The 25163-nt window shown below is 46.2% G+C and overlaps 1 protein-coding gene across 4 annotated transcripts in view; it reads right to left on the reverse strand.

Annotated features, from left to right (window-relative positions):
- Window positions 1-25163, reverse strand: part of SNX16 (sorting nexin 16) — a 232094-nt gene that overhangs the window by 169012 nt on the left and 37919 nt on the right. For all 4 annotated transcript variants that reach the window (XM_086965940.1, XM_086965939.1, XM_086965941.1 and 1 more), the window contains exon 2: window positions 3355-3800. In XM_086965940.1, the coding sequence (XP_086822066.1) occupies window positions 3355-3711 (357 nt within the window). In that variant the 5' untranslated portion in view covers window positions 3712-3800. The remainder of the gene's footprint in view (window positions 1-3354; window positions 3801-25163) is intronic.

The following is a 25163-nucleotide window of genomic DNA, read 5'->3' on the forward strand; positions in this document are numbered from 1 at the left end:
CTGAAAGCTAATGGCTGAAGGAGCGGACTCAAATCCCCACCCTCGCTGTATTTCTTCCATTTGTACTTTTTGAAGAACTCCTAGCATGAGGGAATGTAACAGCTGGTTACAGTAAACAGATATAAAAATCCATCCTAGGCTGAAAGACAGACATTTTTATTTTATTCTAGCTTGACAGCGCACCCGTCGCCAGACGATTATGTAAGAAAGAATTACCAGGAGGGGGCTTTGGCTGCACCCACATCTTGGGAGCCAGGAGTACGTGTTTTGATTGGCCAGAAGTTGTGGGCTTCCACAAAAATTGCTTCCTCTCCACACAGCTATGATCATTTTATTTATCCAGCTGCCTGAAGCTGAACTTCCAGGGACACACTGATGACAGTGTAACGCTATTAAAAAGCGTCTTAGTTACCTAGATATTGTATGGTGCTTTTCACTAGCAACAGCACAGATGGGAGGAGAGCAGTCAATAACTGACATGGATTTTAGGTCTGGCACTTGACCATTTTAACTAACATCAACGTTATACTTCAGTTCTTTGCTTCCACACAAATAAATATCAATTTCCATGCTATCTACTTGCAATGCTTCACATTACAATACAACATTCTGCTAAACCCAGACCGATTGCCATTGCCAATGCCTGTTAACTATAGTGAACTAGGATATTCCAAACTGCACTCACTTTCCTCCCACTCACTATGTCCATTTTTCCCAACCAGCTTTCTTTAAAACTTCAGAGTAACAAAAATAAACTTTTTCTTTTAAATATATTATGCCCCTCTCTGTTTTCTTATCTAAATGATACATATTCATATTTTGTCATGAATCTATAAATATTAGTTAATGTGTCTACTTTTGCACACTTGTGTTTATCTAGGCAGGTTTTCATACTCATTTGTTGTTGTGTCTTTCAGTGCACCAGAATAAAGGGGGCCGATGAGACCTGCAGACTGTGCTAACACCTAGAAGCAAGTTTGGATGTGCATGCCTTCACCCATAACATACAAACAGCCTCAGGGAGCTATGGTTTCGTAATAGTCAGTGGAAAGAAAAACAATGAAAAAAGGCACGGCCTTGTGGGACCCCCTGAGCAGGCCTCGGGGGTCAGGATGCTTCTACCCTGCCCCCTTTTTGAGTTCTACACGTTTGTTTTTCTGCTTTCCTGTGCCTCAGTCTACCGAGGCACAAGATGTCTGCCAACAATTTCTGTTTTGGAGTGTTGACAGACAGTGGCAGCCAATCAGCATGCAGCTCAGACTCGGGAAGGTACAGAGTACGGTAAGCTTACGTGCACTCACGGTGTCCCACCTATAGATATATAATTTGGGAAAATTCAATTTTCTCAACAACTACTGGAGCGATTTTCACCAAATATAAAAAAGGCACTACTGCATACCAGTCCCTACAATTTTGCCAAGTTTGGTGTAATTCCATTCAGCTGTTCGGGCTGTAGCCGTGTCTAAAGGTCCTATGGAAAATTGCATTGGGCTACATTTCACATTCAATTTTTTCAAAAACTACTGGAGCGATTTACACCAAATATACAAAAGGCACTGCTGCATACCAGTCCCTACCATTTTGCCAAATCTTGTGTAATTCCGTTCAGCCGTTCGAGCTGTAGCCTTGTCAGAATGTCCCTATGGAAATTAACTTGGGGAAAACAAGTTTTGGGACCCCCTTTTTTCCTGGGCCCCCGCTTGACGAATCCCCCCAAAACTTTCAGGGAAGGAGCCGAGCGCGAGGCAAATTTAAGGAAAATTACAGGCAGATCCCTCAATCGGCGCCAAAGTTATTCCCAATAGAATGTTCGGAATTTCCTATGGTAACTAGGTCCTAACTATATATACCTACTGGCGACCGATATATATATATATATATATATATACACATACATATATATATATATATATATATATACATATACACACACACACACATATATATATATTTCAGAGTGGGATTTATATATATTTCAGGGTGAGATATCTATATATTTCAAGGTGAAGTGTGGCTCACTGGTTAGAGCGGCAGACCCTGAAGCAGAGATCAGGACCGAGACCAGGGTTCAAGTCCCGACGCGGCAGGGTCTTGGGCTTTATGTCCGCGGACTCGATAATTCTCGCCTGGGCGCCTACTCTAATCATGGGTCCCACACTGCAACTCTGGGCAATAGCTTGCTTAATCTCCACAACGGCCCCAACAACACTGGGATGCCTGGCTTCACCTTGGGGGTGCCCAGGAGGGGCATCTCACAGGGAGAGCCAGGAAGGGTTCCAGAGCGTTATACATCACCGGGACGCCCCGTTGCTGGGGCAGCTGTGCACTTTACAAGTATACTACATATACATTTACATATATCCACATATTTCAGGGTGAGATATATCAACATATTTCAAGGTGAGATATATCAATATGTTTCAGGGTGTGATATAGCTATATTTCAGATAGATAGATAAACAGATGTCGCAATTAACTCAGATGATCAACCATAGCAGTGTGTTGCTGTAGATACGTAAAGAGCTTTGAAGTTGTCTGAGGCAGACAGGTGAAAAGACACTCTCCAGGGTGTATCCGTGTTCTTTAAAGTCCTACCCACTACTGTAGTCCGCATTAACAGATGGCTTAATGTATTCACTTTAATTTTGGTCTGGGCAGAGAAGTCATGTGATTGTGAATCAGTCATCTTGAAGCAGATGTTTGCATCCAGTAGTTTACATAGGTATTCCATTTAATAATCAGGGCGAGGGCACTGAAGCATGAGAGAGGAACTAATACCAAGCTAAAAAAAAAACCGATCTAGCCCCAAAGTTTTTTTATGTGCTGAACAACTCCCACCAAAGTGGCAATGATCATATTAATATCACTAACAAAGTTGTCGATAAACTTATAGATTAACATCATATGTTATCCCTTTCTAATCGCCATGCATAGCAGGCGTTATTATTGCTCAATGTTTTGACCTTGGAAACATGAAAGGTTGAGTATCCTAGGAGGGAATTGAACTCGTAACCCAAAGGTCATAAAGAAGTCAGCAAGGAGAACATAACTTGTTGAGGCATCTTAAGAGTGCTTTTCAAGCTCATGCGCTTGCACAAATGTCAAGGAGACGCAAATAAATGCAGATCGAATAATACCCAAATCCTGGTAAACAATGCATTTTCAATCGCTCAGCAGTCTCAAGAAAGATGACGGCTATTTAAAGTGCTCAGATACCAAACTAGGATAGTACATTTCCACAAACAAATAACTTATGACTTGTTTTGGCGCCTTGCACACCACATATGTTCTCAATTATTTGCCCATGACACACAGATAGGCTGTACAAGAATCAAGAATATACAATGAGTTTACCGTGAATTTTGCTCTTTCTTCCATCACTTCATATCCCAGAATGGTAGGTGTGGAGGGTCGCTCTTCGGCTGCGTCCTCTGGGTGTTCCGTGTCATGGCGGTGGTATTCAATGGAAGACTCTGCTGCAGAGTACGTAGTCCTAATGAGGGGGCTATTACACAGAGAAGAGCTGCAGCTCATGTGGTCGGGCACGCTACTCTTCTTAAAGCTGCCTGTACTCGAGTCTTCCAGCGGGCCTTTGGAGGAGTTTGAGCTGGAGATGCTCCCCAAGGATGAACTTCTTAGGCTCCTGGTTGCCGTGGAGCCAGATGAAGACTGGGCAAATGGAATAGGCACAGGTACAAAAGGGGTCGCCATGCTGCATTTGAACAAGTCTACACGGGACTACTCAGTCCAAGTACTTTGTGGACAAGCAGGCAAATAATCCATTTTTATAGTAACAAGACCTAAAGAGAAAAAAAAAGGATTAGGTTTTAGTATGTTCGTGCATTTGGGATTTTCCTACTTTACTATTTTAATTTGAGAAGGGATGGGGGAGGAAATGCCACATGTAGGAAAGTGTCCCCTTTTTGACTCGTATCTGATGCATTTTTGACATAAGTGCACTGTGGTTCCTGTATCCCAGGTCCGTAATGACCGATCTCTTTTCCTTAAACTGAACTGTTCCCCCAATTGCCAATACCTTTACCCCCCACACCCCCTGTAAGTCCCTAGTAAATGGTACCCCCGGTATCTAGGGAAAGGGGCCTAAAGAGGGTCCCTAATGGCTGCAACATAAATTGTGCCACCCTAAGGGCCCCTCAGCACCCACATGCAGACTGCCATTACAGCCTGCATGCTATGGTGCCGAGAATAGTGAAGACAACATGGCACACCTCCTGCGTGCCATGCCTGCAGACCCTGCATGCAGTATAGGTATGCTACACCTACAGCAGGCCTTACAACCCTAAGGCAGGGTGCACTATACTACTTATGTGGACATATCTGCTCACACAGATATGCCCTTGTGATGTCCAAGTTGGTTCTTAGTGGACGTGAAAGCCATTTTGAGTACATGTGCTTAACACGGTTTTTTTACGAGTCCCCAGTTACATGATGGCTTCACTGTAACTAGAGATATTTGGTATCAAACATCTTGTATTAATAAACCAAAACTGATCCAAATGATGGATTTATTAATACATGCATCCAAAGCTCATCCCACAGGTGCTCAATGAAAGCCTACTGACTACAAGTGCTCTGGCTGACTTGTGTAGACCAGCATGCCATCCCAGGCAGGTTTCTGACCCTCTGCAGGGGAGAGCCCGCCCTCTCTGAAGGCAGACACAATGCCTGCTCTGGCCAGGAGGTTTTGTCCCCTCATCCAAGCAGGATGTCTAAGTGATCAGCATATCAAGACGGAATACTTCAAAGGCCTCTGCTGCCTTTGATATGCAACGCAAGGCTTCCCCAGAGAGGGGAAATGCCACCCCTTGCCCAGGCCCATTTGGCACCAGGACAGGCAGGAAATTAGTCAGGAGGAGTGTGCCCTTCTCAGGCCAGTTCCACCACTAAGGTGGGCTACCAGATGTGTACACAACTTTTAGAATTTCAACATCTTAGCTTTAGCGGAATTAGGCTCCTTAGATCAGGGTTATGACCACTTCACACGGGAAGTGGTCACCTTAAAGTTAAGCAGCCCATGGCTATACTACCTGTCCCACCCCTTAAAGCCCCTAAATTGAGTATTTAGGTGGCACCCCTGACACCAGGAAGTTAGATTAGATGGATCAAGCAGAAGAGGACAAAGAAGAGCAGCGAGAAGTGAAGAATGGCTTTGGGCTTTCGGTGCCAAACCATGCTTGCCTGCACCAAGGCTCGACAATCGTAACTAGCGACTCTTCCTGCAGTTGACCAGATTCCAAGAATCCCAGGAGACTGCCAGCCCTTTGCAAATCGCCATAAATCTCTCTTGGAGTAGAGGGGCTACTTCCATGCAGTCTGCAGGCACCAAAAAGCAAAGTTTGATTCACCAAGTTGCCACTGACCAGCCAGCCACACACTGCAGCCCTCCAGGAAGAGGTGCCTGTGCTCCTGAAGGTCAGATCTGTCCCCCACTAAGTGAGAAGACATCAGGATTAACCGGAGCCAGACAGGACCTATACCTGGGATACCAGAACCCTTGCAGCAAGCCAGGATCGTGAGAGTCCAATTGGGCTTGACTCCCAGACAAAGCAGCCGTTGAGGAACATCAGCACCACAGAGACCCTCTTCCAGAGCGGGCCAGCTGACCCAATTTAGCACCCTCAAACAGTGAGACCGACGACCGCAAGGCCCTATGATGCACAGAGCCCAGGCGGCATTTCCACTCTGCACTTGAGTGCCTCAGCCGAGGTACCGACAAACCGACTGTGCTTTCTTGTACCCAGGACCCTTGTGACCAGCACCCACATCCCCGCTCCCCATTGGTAGCTCTTGGGCCTGTCCCAATGTAGCGCACACAGCTACCAACCAGACCAGCACCTCTGCACCCGGACGCCCCGGGGAAGGTAACAAGTAACTGCCGGCACTTTGGACCATGTCTCCCTATGACCCCAAGCCCCGAAGGAGACCCCAGAAAACCAATCACAAATATCTGTATGCAACACATACCTTTTCTCCCATAGAGAAGCATTGCTGTATAAAGACACATTGAATGAAACTATTTAATTAACTGTAAAAATTCATATAAAAAATTACTTTATAACGAAGTTCTTGGCGTCAAAATGTACATAAAAATACGACTTTTTATTCTAAATTGGTCTCTGATTTTTTCTTGAGCATATTTCTCATTTATTGCCTCTGTGAGTACAAAAAATGCTTAGCACTACCCTCCGATATGCCTAAGTGCTTGCGCACACTATCACAAAAGTAAGCATTTGGGGTATCATTTGTGCCTCTGTAAACCAATTGAGGTTTGCCTGGACTCTTTACACAGTGTACCTCTTTTTGGTCCTCTCTATAGTCTCTTCCGTGCGTGGGACGGCCCCCGGCTGTCTGACGTCCCAGTGGGCATGTGCATCAGACGGCTGGGGGCCGTCCGATTGGGCACGCGTGGAATTCGCCCACACAGCGGGGAAATGTGTGTTGCATAGAAGCAGATAAAGAGCCAGCTTCCTACACACCACAGGACATAGTTTTAAACTGTTTTGCACATATGACCAAAAAAGCACAAATTCTTGTTCTTGCAGCTAAAGCCCACTTTGTACATCCCAACAAAGTGTGAGGAGAGCAGCACTTATAGTTCACACTTTCTAAACACTATTGGAATGAAAAACTGTTTGCAGCTATAATTACAGAAAAAACACTTACATAGGGGATGATATAGGACTAATACATTAACTGCAGAAATGCATGTGTAACCTGCGGGTCATGGTCATGTTTTTAAGGTTTTGATAGCCAGCACAGCTGTCGCCAGAAAATTATGTGACCATTACTATAGAGGGGCTTTGGCTCCGCCCACATGTTGGGTAGCAGGAGTACATGTTTTGATTGGGCAGAAATTGTATATTTCCACAAAAAAAGTGCTTTGCCCTCCTCACAAGTGTGATTTTTTTTATCCAGCAGCCTGAGGTTGAACTTTCAGGGGCACACACATGGAATTGTCATGGTAACTAAGCATAGTGTTTATCTTGCTCACTCAGCAGCACATATGGGAGAAGGTCAGTCATTAACCTACAAGGATATTTATGTCTGGCTTGACAGTGCAACTGACGCCTGACCATTATTATTCTACAGTTATTTGCTTCCACACAAAAACATATTCCGTCCCATATTATTTACTTGCAATGCTTGACATTACCATTCAACATTCCTTTACGGCTAGACCTATTGGCATTGCCAATACTTGTTTCTTCATCCTTTTGCAGTCGGTAATACCATTACCACTGGGTTGAGTAATAGTACCTAATATCAGCACTTTGAGAGAAGACATTTATGTGTCCTATAGGTGTACCCTAAATATGTACAATTATTAGAACACACCCTTTTAACATCAGGGGACTAGTTATCAGATCACGTAGGCATACTTCTGCAGCTCTTGCCTATGTTGAACACAGTAATGCATACAATTCAGAGGCCGGAAGAACGCACGTATTTAATAACAGGCTCAACAACGAGTATATTCATGAAGAAACAAAGTCAGCTCCTGTTCGAAGTCAAGAGCAAAGAGCGGAAAGAACAGAGCCTTGGCTGCTGCATCTCCCAGTCTTGTGGTTTGTCAGACACTGAAAATAATACACCAACCTTGGCACAGGCATGCATTGAGGCTCTGATTTACGAGACAAAATTACAGCACAAAGGCATTGAGAGGAATCACGGTGTGATATCAACATTAAACCTGGACAAAAGAGCCGTCAGAGCTAAAGAGAACTGTATGTTTACAAAGCACCATTCATTTCTGCAAAATCCGAAGACACTATCCAATTACAGCGCATTAAACCCCCCATCAGCATATATTATTTGTTGGTGCGGACCATGTAAGCCTTTGAGCCCCAGCGCCTTGAGACCCCACGGGTATGTAGCGCGCTTTATAAGTGTCACTGATTGACATGCCAGCAGGTTTCATGATTCTCAATAAATTGCACCTCAGCCAACAGGCTTGCTTGCCTTTAACTTGCTTAAAGCATGCAGAGAATAAATGCGCCTTCATCGCAGAAATGAAGCACGCTCTTCAATGCGCCATGGGGACTGCTCGACCTGCATGGCATTTCTAACTAAATTAATTCTTTACATTCCTTATTTTACAAATACATCGTCGCAAAAAGTACATGCATAGCTGTTGTCAAAAATAGTGCTAAACCAATGCTGCCCAAACCGTAGGTGGCAAAAGTCCAAACAATAAATAAAGATGCCTTTAAATCCAGGGGCGGCTCCTCCGCTCAGGCCGCCGTCCCCCCCTCCCACTCCTCCACCATCATCATCATTCCGTGCCAGCCGCTACTGCTTAAATTCTGCCATTAGCTTGTCACATTTGCTGTGATTAAAACACGCAGGTCAAACATCAGGCTTTGGCTTCTGACAAACAGTTTCTTTTTGAACATGAAGACAGATGCTTACAAGCTCATCCTACTTTGCAGAACTGGCAATCCTACTGGGGTACAGGCAGCGTGAAAGGTAGGATGTCCGTTTCTTTAAAACACAACAAAATACAAATACTTGTAAATGAACTGTACACATTCAGCAGTTAGGAAAGCAAAAACTAAGTAGAATTTTTGTTAGCTCTGAAGTGTGAGGGAAACAAAGATTTTAACAGAATAAAAACAAATCAAGTAACCTCACTTGGTGATGCACAAATGGTAAATATTCGCAGAAACCCAATTTCCACACATTACCATCTGAGTGCAATAGTTTTATCAGTAAAACTGCATGTTGGTGCGAAATTAGAAGCCATTCCAATGAACAAGCACTGGCGTTGCCAATAGGTCTTGCAGTAGGAAAGTTTGAGCTATTGGTTTTCTAAATGACATTTTATTTTTTTGTTTTGTGATTTACAATGGCCATACTTTAAACTTTTTGCATTAGGAAAGTTTGAGCGATTGGTATTGTAAATGACACTTTTTTAATTTATGTGTTGGTTTTGAAAATAGCAAAATTAATAGCTTTGTCAGTTACAATGTCAATAGTTTTAACTTTTGCAAATGTGACACCTATAGCATTTGTAATGCAATGTGTGTAGTATTTACGTGACTTAGATGTATTGATATTACAAATAACAAGGGCTTTTAATTTTGTAAATAATTAATACTTAAATAAAAGTTATTGTAATTTATAATGGCAATAGCTTTAACGTTTGTAACTACATTTTGTGAAGAATATGTTCAGTGTATTTTATTGTGACGAAAATCCAAGAAAATTGCATTTGCACCTACACACACATATGTGTTGTAGCACTGAGTGGTGTGAGAGTTTGAGGGTGAGGGGGTGTGGGGGTGAGGGTGAGTGGGTGTGTGTGAGGGTGAGGGTGAGTGAGGGGGTGAGTGTGTGAGGGTGAGTGAGGGGGTGAGAGTGTGTGAGGGTGAGGGGGTGAGGCTGAGTGAGGGTGAGAGGGTTGTGAGGGGGGTGAGAGGTTGTGAGGGGGGTGAGGATGGGGGGGTGAGGATGAGGGGGTGAGTGAGGGTGAGGGGGTAAAGTTTGGAAAACAGGTTCTGGGTTGGAGGGGAGATTGTACCAATCAATTGCAGTGCTGTGTAATCTACGCTCTCTGTCATAATTTCCTTTGTCACTTACAGTATCCCCTTTCCCTCGTTGTTAAATAGCTAACAGTATGAGTGAATCAGCATTGTTGCAATGCCTTGTGCACTCCTCTTTTCTCGCACTTTGTGCTTTAACCTTGCAAAATATTTGTATCCAATGCATAAAATTACATATGTGCTGAGAGCATATGCGCAGTGATTGAACTGGATGGCTGTCAAAAAAATAAAAAAATCCAGGACCCATCACTGTATACACAATGAATTTGTACACCGTGCACCTTTGTGTGTACTTAATTTAACTTTTTTTATTTATTAAATAACAGCTGTTTCTTATACCAGCCTCAGAATTATAATCACTAGGTAGAGGGCCAGGCGATGGCTTGCAAGCAACCAAGACATTAGAAACGAAAACATTAAAGGTGCAGAGCTGGTTCACTTTCTAATAATCCCTGAATTTGCTGTTTAAAAAGGAATTAAATGTTTTCAGTCCTTTGATTTTTATTCCGCTTTCCAGTGTGAGTTAAGGTTCATTTCAGAATAGTCTTCACCACTTACAATGGTGTACCTCCTAAACAAACGAATACAAACACTGACAAAGCCAATAGTTCGTGCCTTGGCAAATTAGAGAAATGGCTAATTAAACAAGACGGAGGGAAGGCAGAGAAGGGGAGGGGGGAAGAGAAATACGACACGGCGGGCAGGGGAGGGGGCCGAGCGAGAAGAGCGGCGATGAGGGTGTGAAGCAGCAGGGGCCTTTGAAGTGAAGCTAAGCTTCACTTCAAAGGTGTGGGAGGAGTGCTGCTACGGCCAGGGGGAAGCTGGCTGGGGAGGGGGATGAGAAATCCAAGTAAGGCTGTGCGCGGGGAGAGAGAGGGGAGGTGCTGGAGCTGGGGAACAGATGGCCGTGAAAGTTTATGGCCCAAAAGCGCGTGCAATGGCATGAACTAGGTTATAGACTAGTTATGGGGTCAGGGACAACACTACCCTTCTAGGAATTTGGGGGGGGGGGGCGGGTTCAAGAGCAGTGCCATCCCCCCAAAAGGGATGTTGCAGTGAAAATGCCAGCACTAGGAAGGGAATGCGCACAAGAGAGGCTGGGTGAAATACCAAAGCAAAGAGGGTACAAAAGCGAGGAGGTCAATAACTACGCATTCACCTTGAATGCGCTGGAGTAATTGTAAAGGTGTAAAAATAGTGCCCACATCCTGGACACTGTTGGGGGGCACGAGCTGTATCCTTGCAAAGAAGGTATAAATTGTGGCTGTGTAAACACGGCCTCTACGCACATAGGAGCAGAAAACTGTGCCTGTACACTGCAAAGCAAAAGGTGGCACACACTGTGGAAGAAAGGGAGGGGGTTGGATTAAAAAGTGCCAGCACACTGCAAATTGTACTGCATGCCACAGAAAGAGGTGGGTGCTGGCAGTACACTGCAACAAGTGGCACACGCAGTGAAGCGCAAAAGCAGTGGGGAGAAGAAGCTGTGTCATCACAATGAAAAGGTGGCCGACGTGTTGGGGTGCAGCATTGCCAGTACACTGTACAAAGTGACAAACACTATGAGGTGCAGGCGCAGTGCCAGCACAGTGCGGTAAGGGTGTGAATGAACTACAGGTTAAGTAAGTCCCTGAAAGCAGCTGAGGAATTCAATTGGACTTCAAACTGAGCCTTGTTCAAAACGTTCTAATGGTGGAGCATCGGCAGGCTGCATACACAGAGCAGGGGTACAGCCAGAGCATGTTTGCACAGCATTTCAGAACTACAATTATGGCGTGTCAGGATCTGAGGGCTGAAACAAACTGCCTTTTGAGAAACAAAAAAGGGAGTACGGGCATAAGCAAGAAATATTTTCCACTGAAATTAGATTGAAGCAGCCTCCTGCGAAACATATTTAAAGATACGTAGAATATGTGTAAAGTTATGTGTCCCCAGTGTACGCATGTCCATAGCTCACCTGAACCACTGCAGCAAACATACATGCCAATGTCAAGGGGGCACACAGAGGAGGGTGGTGAGGGCCAGTGGGTTAAGGTCTTCAATACATAGACGAGACACAGTTTGCGTGTTTTGTAAGTTCGGGCATGTTAAAATCTCAGGTGAAATCTGACTGACACTTCACATTACCGGACTGAAAGCACTTGTGCCCAACTATTTACTACAGAATAAAACAAAGTGGGGGTGTGTAACACCCCATACACCACCTTGGAGCTTTGCACCTGGTGATTTCATCGTGAGAGACGCACTGCGAGAGCTCAACCGCCACTGCGGTTTGTTAAACCAGGACAGCTCATGCACGGAGCAGGGCCACCGCACTCCCACGTGCAAGACAGAGATCTGTCAAAGACCGGAAAATACACCATCGGAGTTCTTCCATACTGCTTAGTGACGTGTTACTGCATAGAAAATTCAACCTGCTCTCCCCAGGACACCTGATGGAAGTATGCTGTCAAACTTACTGTACACTGCTGTGGGATACAGTGACGCCACTATACACTGCAGAGGGTTATGCACTGACAAGTCATTGAATGGAGATTCACTGTAACACCTTTCATGCGCTGCACTGTGAGGCAGTGTGTTACTGCTAGCAAACATAACATTCCACCTACCCTACACTGCAGTGACGTTACTGTGAGCACTGTGGAGCCTCAGACGGTGAACTGTCAAGGTCAGCGATGTCCCATTGACATTTCACTGCATGGGGACACATGCTTAGAGCTGTCCTAATACCAGGGGCAAGACAGTGACAGGCTAATGTGTCGAGCTCCTTCCCTACAATGTGCAATACTCACATGTCACTGAATGGAGACACATTTTCAAAGACCTCCCGCACAGCAGTGTAGGACTGTGACAGGTCCGAGTAGATTACAGCCAAAACTTTCACATGTTAAAAATGTGAAAAATACAGGTCAGTAAACACAGAGTATAAGTAAGACCTATTCTACACTTCAGTGCGAGGCATTGACAGGCCAGTGAACAGAGAAATACAGGCAAAGCTTTCGCACACTTAGAAAGTAACATGAGTTAACTGAGACATGCAGTCGAATTATTCTACAACGCAGTGTGTGATAGTGACAGGTCACGGCAAGTAGATGCCCTTACAGGTCTCCTACACAGCAGAGAGAGAAATATGCTGGCAGGTCATTGCAAGAAGACATGCTTTCAGAGTGCTCGGGAGAACTCGAAACTGCAGGGAAAACTGGTCAAACAGATCGGGAGACGGGGACAGGACACTCCTGCAATGTATAATGCGTCACAGCCTCGCACACTCAAGTGCACGCAAGAAGCAGACCCTTACCTCTCTGCTTTCTGGACATGGCGGCGGACACAGGTTGCAGTCGCGACGGATGGGGACTGATTCGCGACTTCGGGGCTGGATTTGACGAGTTGTCAGTCAGAGGGGAGACCAGTGCTTCGGACGGTGCCGGTCAGGACAGGAAGAGGCGGTCCGGGTAGAGACGTAAGGAAAAAGGAAAAATACAATGATAAGAGAAGATAGAATGAATCGATCTCGGAGCGGGGTGAAGAGCAGCCGGGAAACTGAAAGTACGGCGAAGCGCAGAGAAAAGAGTAGCAGTAAAACCTGCAAAGGAAATAATAGACGAAAGGAAAAAGGAAAAATACAATGATAAGAGAAGATAGAATGAATCGATCTCGGAAACTGAAAGTACGGCGAAGCGCCGAGAAAAGAGAGTAGCAGTAAAAGCTGCAAAGGAAATAATAGACCAAAGGAAAAAGGAAAAATACAATGATAAGAGAAGATAGAATGAATCGATCTCGGAAACTGAAAGTACGGCGAAGCGCCGAGAAAAGAGAGTAGCAGTAAAAGCTGCAAAGGAAATAATAGACGAAAGGAAAAAGGAAAAATACAATGATAAGAGAAGATAGAATGAATCGATGTCGGAGCGGGGTGAAGAGCGGCCGGGAAACTGAAAGTACATCCATGATTAATTAGGGGAGGAGAAGCCGCAGAGCGCACGCTGGGCGAAGCCCTTTGATGTGCTGTGCGGCCGTGAATGCGCGTGCTAGTTTGGTCACGTGATTCACGTGAACTTAATGAAAACCGCAGCGCAAGAAGCCCTTGGTTTGACGAGGATTTTGAGCACTTGAATTCTCGCTCCGCTCAATGCGCTTGCGCTCATTGATCGATCGCGAGACCTAAAAATGTGCTCTCTGTAAATGTCAGTGCGGTACCACCCAATGCTTTAGTTACATGTCCATTAAAGCTAGGTGGAACACAAAAGTTTGCCATTCTAAAATTTTTTGGAAGTGCTGTACTAGACAATATATTTGACATTTACAGAATTTTATTCCACAAACTACACATTGGTAATGGAATTGTATGACACTATAGAAAGAACTGATATGACAACATCATGCATACCATTAAGGCTAAAACAGCACAGCACAGCACACATTAGTCCAACTGAAACAGTGTTAATTAAAATATGCTAGTAGGAACTGTTATTAAAATGTTCATGTTGAGGGGTCCTCCACACAATTCCAACTCAAATGTTTTAGTTTGGTCAGTTAACCTTACTTAATTGGGACGACAGATGCTTTTGTTCTCGAAGTACAGGGTGGGGGATGGGGGAGGGGGTAGGGACCATAGTTCCGAGTTTTTGTTGTCGCACCGTGTTTGTCACACCAGCCTTTTTACTTTGCAATATGATAGTCACATACACCACCCTCAAAATAGCGTCACAGTTACTGCCTTGCAGCCAGAACATACCCCAACCTATCCCACAGTCAGCCCCCGGCCCTGTAGGCCTCCAAACCCACTCAAACCCGCCATGGCACGCACAAGTAATAATGGAGACTCCCTCCGAATACTATGATGGAATGTCAATGGGCTCCTCGACAGGGTTAAACGGACAGCAGTCTTACACCATGCCCAACGCCAAGTATCCGACATACTCCTACTCCAAGAGACTCACCTCATGGGTAACCATTGTCCCTTTCTAGCGAGATATGGATATGGTAGAGTTTGGCACTCAGGGTTTGCCTGGGGATCACGGGGTGGTAATTCTCCTGTGGTGAAATCTTCCCTGAGTGCTCGCACAGGCTACTAACGACTCTCAGGGATGTTTTATGGCTCTAAGTGGAATAGGAGGGAACGCTCTCAACTTAGTCTCCGTATACTATCCTCCATCTATGGTTACAACGACCTTGAAGCGTACGGTCGATCTCATTGCATCCCGACCCCTGGGGATGACAGTGAATGGAGGAGATTTTAACGAGGTTTGGCACCCAGACATTTATACCGCAAGTGCACCTTCTACCGCAAGAACTGCACATGCTAAACATTTAGCCTTGGGCACCTGCAACACTTGGAGAATTTGTCATGCCCAGAGCAAGCAATTCACTTACACCTCAGCTGGGCATCACACTCACATGCAAAATGACATTTTTATGCCCTATCTCGACTGCCAAAGGATCACAGATGTCACTATCCTTCCCAGGGGAATTTCAGACCATTCACCTGTTTTTCTGAGCATTGGGGGATCCCCCCTCTCCCCCGACACAATCTGCCCGACAAAGGATGAACGCGTGGTTCCTCCAAGATAAAGAAGCAGTTGAGGCAGAGATTCAACAGTATTTTCTCATCAATAGCGTCTTTGTCCCATGTCCGGGTACCCTTTGGGAAGCAGGCAAGGCCACCATCCAAGCCTTCGCCAAAGGCCAATTCAAACTCAAACTTCTGGCTCACAACAGTCTGATTACCCTCCTAGAGGACCAGGCGACCCTCGTCGAGAAGCTTCCGCCTGGAGACCAAGATGATGTCCAGATGCGGCAACTCGCGCCGCACCTAAGGGATGAAATCAGGCAACTTTCTATGGAAGCCGCCAAACTTTTATGGAGATCCTCCATAGCGAGGGTGTACAGCTGGGGAGACAAAAATGGGAAGATCCTGCACAGATTAGCCACATACCCCATGGCCAACCGCATAATCCCAGAGATAAATGTCTCAGAAGACCTTATTCACCGCTCCCCCCAGCAATGCTCCAGATCTTTGTCACCTTCTATCACAAGCTCTTTTCAGCGCAACGCCCTGAAGTTTCCCTCTCAGAGCTGATCAACTCAGAAAGTCTCCATCTCACCCACCTCAACGCGGCCGAATCAGCAGATATATAGACCTCCCCATCACCCGAGAAGAGATCAATGAAGCCATAACACATACCACAATGGGCAAACCCCCATGCCCTGACGGTCTTCCACAAGAGTACTACGCCGCATATCAGGAAATACTCGTCCCACACCTCTCCGATATATTTGCTGAAGCCTCATTTCTCCCAGAAACAGATGCTGCCACCATTGTAGTCATTCCTAAAACACAACCGGCTTTCATCAAGACTAGACACTTTCTCCGATGTCTCCATGTGGCCCTAGCAAACCGCCAATCACTAACTCCCTATTTAGCACCACTTCTAATTGACTTCGAGAAGGCAGTTGACTGTGGATTGGAAATACTTCAATTATGTACTGGTTCAGATGGGTTTAGCAACCTGGTTAAGATCTTGTACTCCCGACCACAAGCACGGGTGCTCGTTAATGGGGTACTTTCGGAAACATTTCCCATTAGCAGAGGAATGAGGCAGGGTTGCCCCTCTCACCCCTCCTTTTCGCCTTAGCGATGGAGCCCCTGGCGTGCCTCATTCGGTCCGACGACCGAGTTCAGGGTTGGAAGTGGCCAGGCTCGGAAGAAGACAAAATCCCCTCTTACGCAGACACCATTTTGCTCTTCCTTATGGAACCGGCCCAATGTGGCCCCATTGTCTCCAGGCGTTACACTCCTTTGGACAGGTCTCCGGCCTGCGACTGAATCCAAGTAAATCTGTTCTGGTCCCTCTACACATAACAAAAGATTGCTTCAACTGGCAAGCCACAATACCCATCAGGCAGTAATCATTTAAAAACCTGGAGTCTTAGTCGCATTGCTCCCTGACTTCGCCTGGTCACTCAACATAACCCCATTAGTACAGAGAGCTAGAAAAGACCTCCGCAAATGGCAGACGCTACCGCTTAACTCCCAAGGGCGAGTCGCCCTTTTTAAAACGATGATCCTCCCTAGATTCGTCCATATAATCCAAAACACTCCATTTCACTTTCCACAGACTTGGTTCAGGGAGCTAGATAGCCTATCCACTAAATTGCTTTGCGGTGGACAGAGACCTCGCATAGCTTTAGCCCAATCCTGAATTCCATCTTTAAACAGAGGCATGGGCATGACCGATCTATATTTATACTTTTATACTACCTGGCAACTCGCCTACTCACACTACATGATTGGTTTAATGAAGGGGGGGGGGGGGGGGGGGAGGAGTCTGACCCGGTGTACAGACTTGAACTGAACGATCTAGGCCTACCTAAGATCCAAGCGATGATGTTCGGGGGGGCCATACCCAGCCTGTGTTCACATGAGCAGTTCTCCTGGCCTGGCGGGCTTCTCTGCACCACACCCACTGGACAAACAAATTGACTCAATGCACACAGCTCTGGCAGGGCACCTGGCTCAGTGAGGTTAGCTAATTAGAGGCATTCCTGGTGTGGGACCTCATTGGAGTTTCTCGGCTTGGGGATGGATGAACCAGCGACCACATGCGCACTTTTCATGACCTACCGACCCGACACTCCCTGAACTCATCACAATTCTACAGATACTTACAATTACGCCACGACTTCCATACACATATATCGTATGGCACAACACTGCCAGAATACAGTCCTCCGGGGGCACAAACCATGATGGGAAATCTGTGGAAGGGAAGAATTTCACGTATTTATCGTTCCCTAACTAACAACACTCCAACTAAATTAGATCAACTCAGGAGTCAGTGGGAGAGCTGGGTGGGACCCCTTGGAGGAAAATTGGAGTGACACACTGATGGCACCCAAAACAGTCACCACCTCAGCCAGGCTCCGCCTGGTCTAATTGTACTACTTACATGCGGCCTACCCAACCCCAAAGCGCCTTCGCAGTTTCTGACTTGAAACGGACTGCATCCTGCACTCTCTACGAACAAGACCAGGCAGACTTCTTTCACATGGTATATACCTGCCCACTCCCAGCGCAATATTGGGAATCTATAGAAAAAGAGCTCACGGAAGTCTTGAGTTGGGAGGTCCCACACAATAATAATAATAATAATATAGAATTTTCTAAAGCGCGAACAGCTACCTCAACCAGGAGGTGTCCCGGCGCTACAGAACACATTTTGACCGTGAGGACTCGGCAGGGTAAGTGACTAGCGTGGTTGGGTGAAAAGCCATGTTTTCAGCATACGTTTAAAACACGGCTCAGATGGGGCTTGTTGGAGGGCTGGGGGCAGGGAGTTCCAAAGTTTTGCCACGTTAGCTGAGAACGTCCGACCTCCTAGCCGAGCTCTTTTTGTTCGAGGGACAGCAATTTGAGTACGACTGTTGGATTGGAGGGAACGGGCTTGACTGTATCTCGGTAAGTGCGTTTTCAAATAGTTTGGGCATGTGCCGTACAGCGATCTGTATGCCAGTGTGAGTGCCTTGAACTTAATTCGGCTAGCTACCGGTAGCCAGTGAAGTAGTTGGAGATGCGGAGAGACTGATTGCTTGAAAGGGATTCGCATTAACAGTCTCGCAGCCGCATTTTGGACCAGTTGTAAACGCTGTATCTGGTATTTGGGAAGGCCCATGTACAAGCCGTTGGCGTAATCCAGTCTAGATGTTACTGTGGCATGGATTACAGTTTTTCGGCAATTTACCGGTAAGAGTTTCAGAATCTTCCGTAGATTCCTCAGCTTACATAGGCAGTTGCCAACTGTTTGCTGGATGTGGGATGTAAAAGATAGCTTGTCAATCCACTAATAACGCTCCTGGGAATCACAGATGGGCTGGATAGGTCCAGGAATGACAAACTATCCCTCAATACGGCCATGATTGTGGCCAAAGGAGACATTTCTACTAACTGGAAAAATCCAAGCCCACCTAGTATAACGAAGTGGCGCAGGGGGGTGGACTGGTGTGCGGCACACGAGAAACCCCAGTATGAAGCCAGGGGATGTCGGGCTAAACATCGCAGGGTTTAGGGGCAAATGACTGGGTCAGATAGAAGGAGTATATTTCACTTCGTTGACTGTATATATTGTATGTGGCCTCATGGGATCATGGTCTGCGAAATGCATAACATCCAAAGACAAAATGTGGTGACGTTTTATCATTACTGAAATGCGCTATACTATGATTATCACCGGGGTAATTTTGTTAAAAAACCAATACAATAGATTATATAAAAAATGTTCATGTTGATGGCTTCTTTTGGCGGAGCAGACAGATTACCAATGAATGTTGTTCAGAAGTGTAGAAGCTTTTAATGCAGATCTACTACTTACCCCATGACTGACTATGCAGTAAGAACAGGAAAAGTAACCCATGCTCATACAGATGCATAGGTGGACTTCTTGCTTGCTTTTGTTAGGTCACACCGACAAACAACTTTAGTGTCTGTTGGCTAGGCCTACTGTTTCCAATATACATATAGTGAGCTTTAGGTCAGCCCCTTGCTCATGACTGGATGGCTTTGTTGTCTATCTCTCTTTCCGGCACCGGATTCAATGTCTTTCTTTCCTCCTTGCCTGTATGTTAGGTCCTGCACGAGAGCAAATTGGTCTCACAGTGTTCCAACTGGTTGACTTGTACTATTCATTTATGATCTAGCTTGCATTCAGGGAACTGCTTTCTTCATCTTCTCCATCTGAGAGCATGTTTTCTTGCTCTTCTCCTACCACATCCCCGGTGCTACTCCCCCCTTCTGCTGGTTCTTCTTTCAAAAAAATCTATGCGGGTATTACACTCTCTTTTGATCCCCTCACCCTGATGTTGGGCTTCCATACTAATTCTCAACCAATTCCTGTGCAATCTTTTAATATATAGGCCCAGCATCTGCAAAACGCTGCTAGGCTGCCCACAGCCATACTCTGCAGATCAACTTTTGTTTTTTATTCTAGGTCAGTCCAGGGAGGCTCAGATTATGCTTCTCTGTGCTTTACTGCAAAACACAGGAGCCAATAAACAGCTTTAAACATAGCATACCCCCGGAAGTACAACTCCCTCCATGGTATGCACCAATCACCATCAGTCCAATACTGTATATAGTCTGTAAAGAACAGATCACTTCCTCTTTCTTTGCTGCTGCAAGTTAAGTGTCTTTAACTTTCTCTTTTAACTGTATTGGTTTTATTTAGTGAGACGTTTGCAGGGTGCGAGTGTCGCACGATTGCTAACTATTATTAGTGCTCTGGCGCTTTGATTTTGTAGCGCGTGACCGTTTTACTTCACTTACTTATTTCATTGTTGGCGCTTTGAGGGGATTTCAGCGCAGGTCGCGCGTTCCGTTTTCCATTGTATTTTTAGCCTTCCGACGCTTGCAGGCAACAGTTTTTCGGGGAGCGGGACAGAGGCGCACTGCAGGCTTGAGGTGGCAGTCCGCTTTCGGTTGCCACGCGGTCCACGCATTCGCGAACTTCCGCATCGGGCTTTTCATTTCCGATCAGGTTTTCGCGCGTCGCGGACCGCTACTGCCTCTACCCTCAGTCCCACTGAACGCCCGACGGGGCGCAAAAGCGTTTCAAGGCTCTGCCTTAGGGGAAATAGGGGTGGTTCCCTCCACAGCTACTTATTTGTACAGTGAGGCAGGTTTAAGACTACGTTGAACTTTAATTCAGTGTCAGTGTCACCCCTGGATGTTTCCCCCCTGAAGTTCCTACACCCTCCTAGATTGCACAGATGGCATACTACGCCGAGGAGGCAGGCCAGTGGGCGGAGTATGCGGATGATGTGGAGTATGATAACGTGCCCTACAAGCACCAACCGGAGGAACAATTGGTGGAAGCCCTTGATTCCCATGTCCAGGGTTCAGTGAATAAGGAATTAATTAATGCATTAAAACCTTTTACGCAACCTCTACAAAACTATGGCAAGCGTAAGTTTAAGACTTCACATGGCAGATCATCACTCCTCTGAGGTGCTTGCCAAGAAGGCAGCGAATGTCCTTAATGACCATGGTGGCTATGGGAGTTCTTGTCCATCGTCTAGCGCATCCTTGTAGTATCAAGGGAAGGACGATGACACCTCCTCCTCACTCCCAGACACTTCTGACTCCGACCAGTTGGAGGCGCCCAAGAAGGCACCGAAGAAGAAGCGCAAGTCGCAGCCCGAAAGTTCCCTTCCTCCCAGCAGGAACTTGCTCTTCAACCCCAATAACATCGTACACCCTAGATCCACCGAGTGGGTGCCATGCGTAAAGGTGGCACACTATGTCCAAGGCAATATACGGCAGGGCTTTGAGCGCGAGGTGCGCACCGTTCTGAGATCTGAATGCCCCAGGCCGGCCCTCCTAGGCAAGGTGACGGAGACCCCCCCCCCCCCCCCCCGACCCAATATGGCCACGTTCCTCAAGAAATTCTCTAAAGACCCCAAAAAAGGATTGGACAGTGCATGGAGGGGCTGTCAGGATAAAAAATCCTTGACGTGTGTGGGCCCCTCACGAAAATATTGGATGCAGCAGTGCCGGCCAAAGAGTCCAACACACCACTGGATACGACAGATATTGGAATGGGCGCAGAGGGCTCTCTGCTTTCTAGGTAACGCCAATTGTGCCATGTCTATGGAACGGCGGCGTTCGTTTCTCATGCGTATCGACCCACAACTGGCAAACATGGCCTCTACAGAGGCAGGTATCATGGCGAATGGCTTGCTCTTCGGAGATAAGTTTGTGAAGGAACTAGGGAAATACATCTCCACCTTTTCAGCTCTCGAAAAGGTACAGAGTAACATCAAGAAAGTCTTCAACGCTGGCCTTTTTACCAGGGCCGGTCGGGCGACCGGTCGTGGTTTCAATCAGACCTCAAGAGGCTCAGAGCAAAGCGGACGTGGGGGTTCACACCGCTCCAACTTTTATCCCACCAGGAATTGTGGGGGTAGAAGCAGAGGCCAGAAAGGAGGATACAGAGAGCACAACAATGACAGAGACAACTCTTATTCAGGTAAAGTTACTTCAAGGGGGAGTGGTCAAAGTGGGGGGTCGGATTGCTGGATTTGCCCACAGGTGAACCCTGACAAGCAACCCTTGGATATTACAGACGGTTCAAGGCTTTCCTATAGATTTTTACAACACTCCCAGACAGACTCACGTTCCTCACCCACTTCATTTTACCCATGTCGAGAGGTCTTTCATAGACGACGAAGTCGCATTTCTGATGCAGAAAGGGGCTATTGTGCCAACTACGCCACACGCCCATGGCTTCACCAGCACAGTGTTTCTCGTACCCAAAAAAGATCAGGGTTATCGTCTGGTGTTGAATCTAAAATAGTTAAATTCTTGGGGAGTGTATCACCACTTCAAGATGGAGGGCATACACTTACTCCGGGAACTACTCCAAGAGGGGGATTGGATGGTGCGTCTCGATCAATAAGGCGCCTACTTGGCAGTTCCTATATTTCCACCCCATAGCCGGTTTCGACAATTTCAGTGGGGAGGCGTTTGGTAAGAGTACGCCGCTCTGCCATTCGGACTCTCGTCCGCTCCTTGATCTTTCACCAAGCTCCTCAGGCCGGTAGTGCAATTTCTGAGGGAGCAGAGGGGCCGGCTTATCATCTACTTGGACGATATCCTGATAATGGCTCAGAGTATTGCTACAATTCTTCGTCATCTAGTCTTGACGACGCAACTCCTTCAGGTGTTTGGGTTAGTCATCAATACAGACAAATCTGCCATGACATCATCTCAGTCGATGGAGTTTCTGGGGTTCCAAGTGGGCTCAGTCTCTGCTCAACTGTTATTGCCTCAAGAAACTAATGGCCATCAAGAAGGAGTTGAGGAAAGAATTGTCTGCTCAGACTAGATCATTGAGGACCTTGGCCAGACTGGTGGGTCTGCTAGCCTCGTCCATTCAAGCTATTTTTCAGGACACTCCAGAGGTTGAAAATGTGACACCTACGCAGGGGCCTCAGTTATACGGAACAGATTCTGATAACGCAGGAGGCTCGGACGGAGATCGCATAGTGATTAGATCACATGGACGCGTGGAATGGCAGGGCCATTTAGTCCCGGAAATAGTGATCGAATCTGATGCCAGCAGGTGGGGCTAGGAAGCCGGTGTGGTTCGGTAGAGACCAGGGGCCGTTGGTCCCAGGAGGAGCTGAAACTCCACATAAATTGTCTGGAACTCTTGACGGGTTCTTTTACGATTCGGACTTTGTCTCCACACAAAGCGAGTTGTTGCAAATCTACTTTAAATGGACAATGTCTCAGCAGTACGATATATCAATCGTCTGGGTGGCAAAAGGTCACGCTTGCTAGTGGAAATTGCCAAAGACTCCAGGCATTATTGCCTGCAGAATCACATATCGATGACAGCGGAGTACATTCCGGGCTGCACCAACGTGGTAGCGGAATGGAATTCCTGCTTCCTGCGGGATTCCAGCGATTGGCGCCTTCATCCCAGAGTTTTCCACCAACTCAATGCCAAGTGGGGCCCTTGTACAGTGGATCTTTTTGCCTCCCGGCTCAATATACAACTGCTGCAGTTTTACAGTTGGCGGCCGGACCCTCTAGCGAGCAATTCGGACGCCTTTCTTAAATCCTGGACGACGGGTATGCTTTATGCATTTCCCTCATTTGCCATGATTCAGAGAACGTTGGCACAGATCCGCAGACAGAGTGCAGAGGTGATTCTGGTGTCCCCTTTTTGGAAAGCACAAGCGTGGTTCCCAGCAGCGCTGGCTCTGTCGTGTGCCTTCCCAGTGTATCTACAGTCTTTTACTGAGATTCTAACCGACCCGCTGGGTCAACCTCATCCACTGGTCCTTCAAGGTCTGCTGTCTCTCATGTTGTGGAGATTCTCCGGAGACGCTGGCAAATGCCAGGAGTTTCGGAGGACACTTTGTAATTTTTGACCCAGTCCTGGGCGCCTTCTACACATAAGCGATACGAGTCTGCTTGGCATAAGTAGGTTGGCTGATGTGCTGCACGGCAAGGGGATCCCTTGGGATCCAGTATCCATATGATTGTTAATTTCCTATCAGAGATGGCAAATACAGGTTCAGCGAATAGGACGATCAACAATTTTAGATCAGCAATTTCAGCGGGTCATCCTCATGTGGATGGCAAACCAGTGGAAGAGCATCCACTGGTCTGTAAAGTGGTACGTGGTATCAGATTGGTCAATCCGCCCCACACCCCGCAACTCTCAGTTGAGGGATGTGAATGTGGCGTTACGTTTCATTAGGAATTGGCCGGCCAATGAAGATCTTTCATGTAAGCAATTATCGGCCAAATTGACACTTTTGTTAAGTTTTGATCTCACGTAGACGTGTCTCTGATGTTCGTGCCCTGGACATAGCAGGTAGTTTTCTCACCTTGGGGGGTGTCAGTTACTATTTTCAAACGTACTAAAACGAATTCTAAATGTATTTCTTACCCTGCATTTCCTCATCACAGTAAATTACGTGTTGTTCAATGTTTGAAGTGTTATGAGGATTGCACTCCAGAGTTTAGGACTGATGTTGCAGGACAGTTGTTGATTTCTTTACAGAAACCTTTCCGCCCAGTCTCTGCCGGGACTCTGGCCAGGTGGGTCTCCTGGTTGTTGCAGCTGGCAGGTATTGATACTTCAGCCTTTGGTGCTCATTTAGTGAGGAGAGCTATGGCTTCCAAGGCTCTGGCTACAGGTTCTCGTTTAGAGGATATCATGACTGCGGCGGATTAGACTTCTGATTTTACATTCCAAACGTTTTATCACAAACCAGTTGTAGATGTGGCTACTAATGGGGTGGGTCAACTTTAAACTTCCATAATCTGAGCCTCCGTTGACGGACATAGAATAAAAAGAATTCTAGCTATCGCGACAAAGAATTTTCAATTTAATTAAGGACATGGAGGTGAGGATTGTCCCACCCATGAAACTGTGTTTTTGCAATATGTTGTTGGATTTGATCATATTGTGGATAATGATGTTGACTGTATGTTTTTATATAGGGTTTCATCCCGCCCATTTTGTTGTGAACATACCTTCTGTGAATGGTATATTACGATATATATTCTCATTTCAGGAGAACAGAATAAGCCGGCATAAGGCATAGGTGACGACAACTCTGCTTCTGAGGAGGAAATCCCGTGTTCAAGTTTGGACACTCGTTGATGAAGGAATCAGAGGTCCAGTGATCGGCAGTCAAATTGTGGACTGTGTTAAAAGTTTGTTGCAAAGAAAGAGGAAGTGATTTGTTCTTTACAGACTATATACAGTATTGGACTGATGGTGATTGGTGCATACCATGGAAGGGGTTGTACCTCTGGGAGTATGCTATGTTTAAAGTTGTTTATTGGGTGCTGTGTTTTGCAGTAAAGCAAAGCGAAGCATAATCTGAGCCTCTGTGTCCTTAATAGAATTGAAAATTCTTTGTCGCGATAGCTAGAAAAAATTTTATTAAAATATTTTCATTTATCAATCTAACATAGGGGTTTACCAGGGTTGATTGGTAAATGACAATCTTGGGATTGGTTTTGTGTACTGAAAAAATCATTCCAAAATTAGCATTGCCTGTGTGTAAATGTGTATTAACTCAAGT

This window comes from Lissotriton vulgaris, chromosome 4_1, assembly GCF_964263255.1.
Source record: "Lissotriton vulgaris chromosome 4_1, aLisVul1.2, whole genome shotgun sequence".
In the NCBI taxonomy this organism is placed as follows: Eukaryota; Metazoa; Chordata; class Amphibia; order Caudata; family Salamandridae; genus Lissotriton; species Lissotriton vulgaris.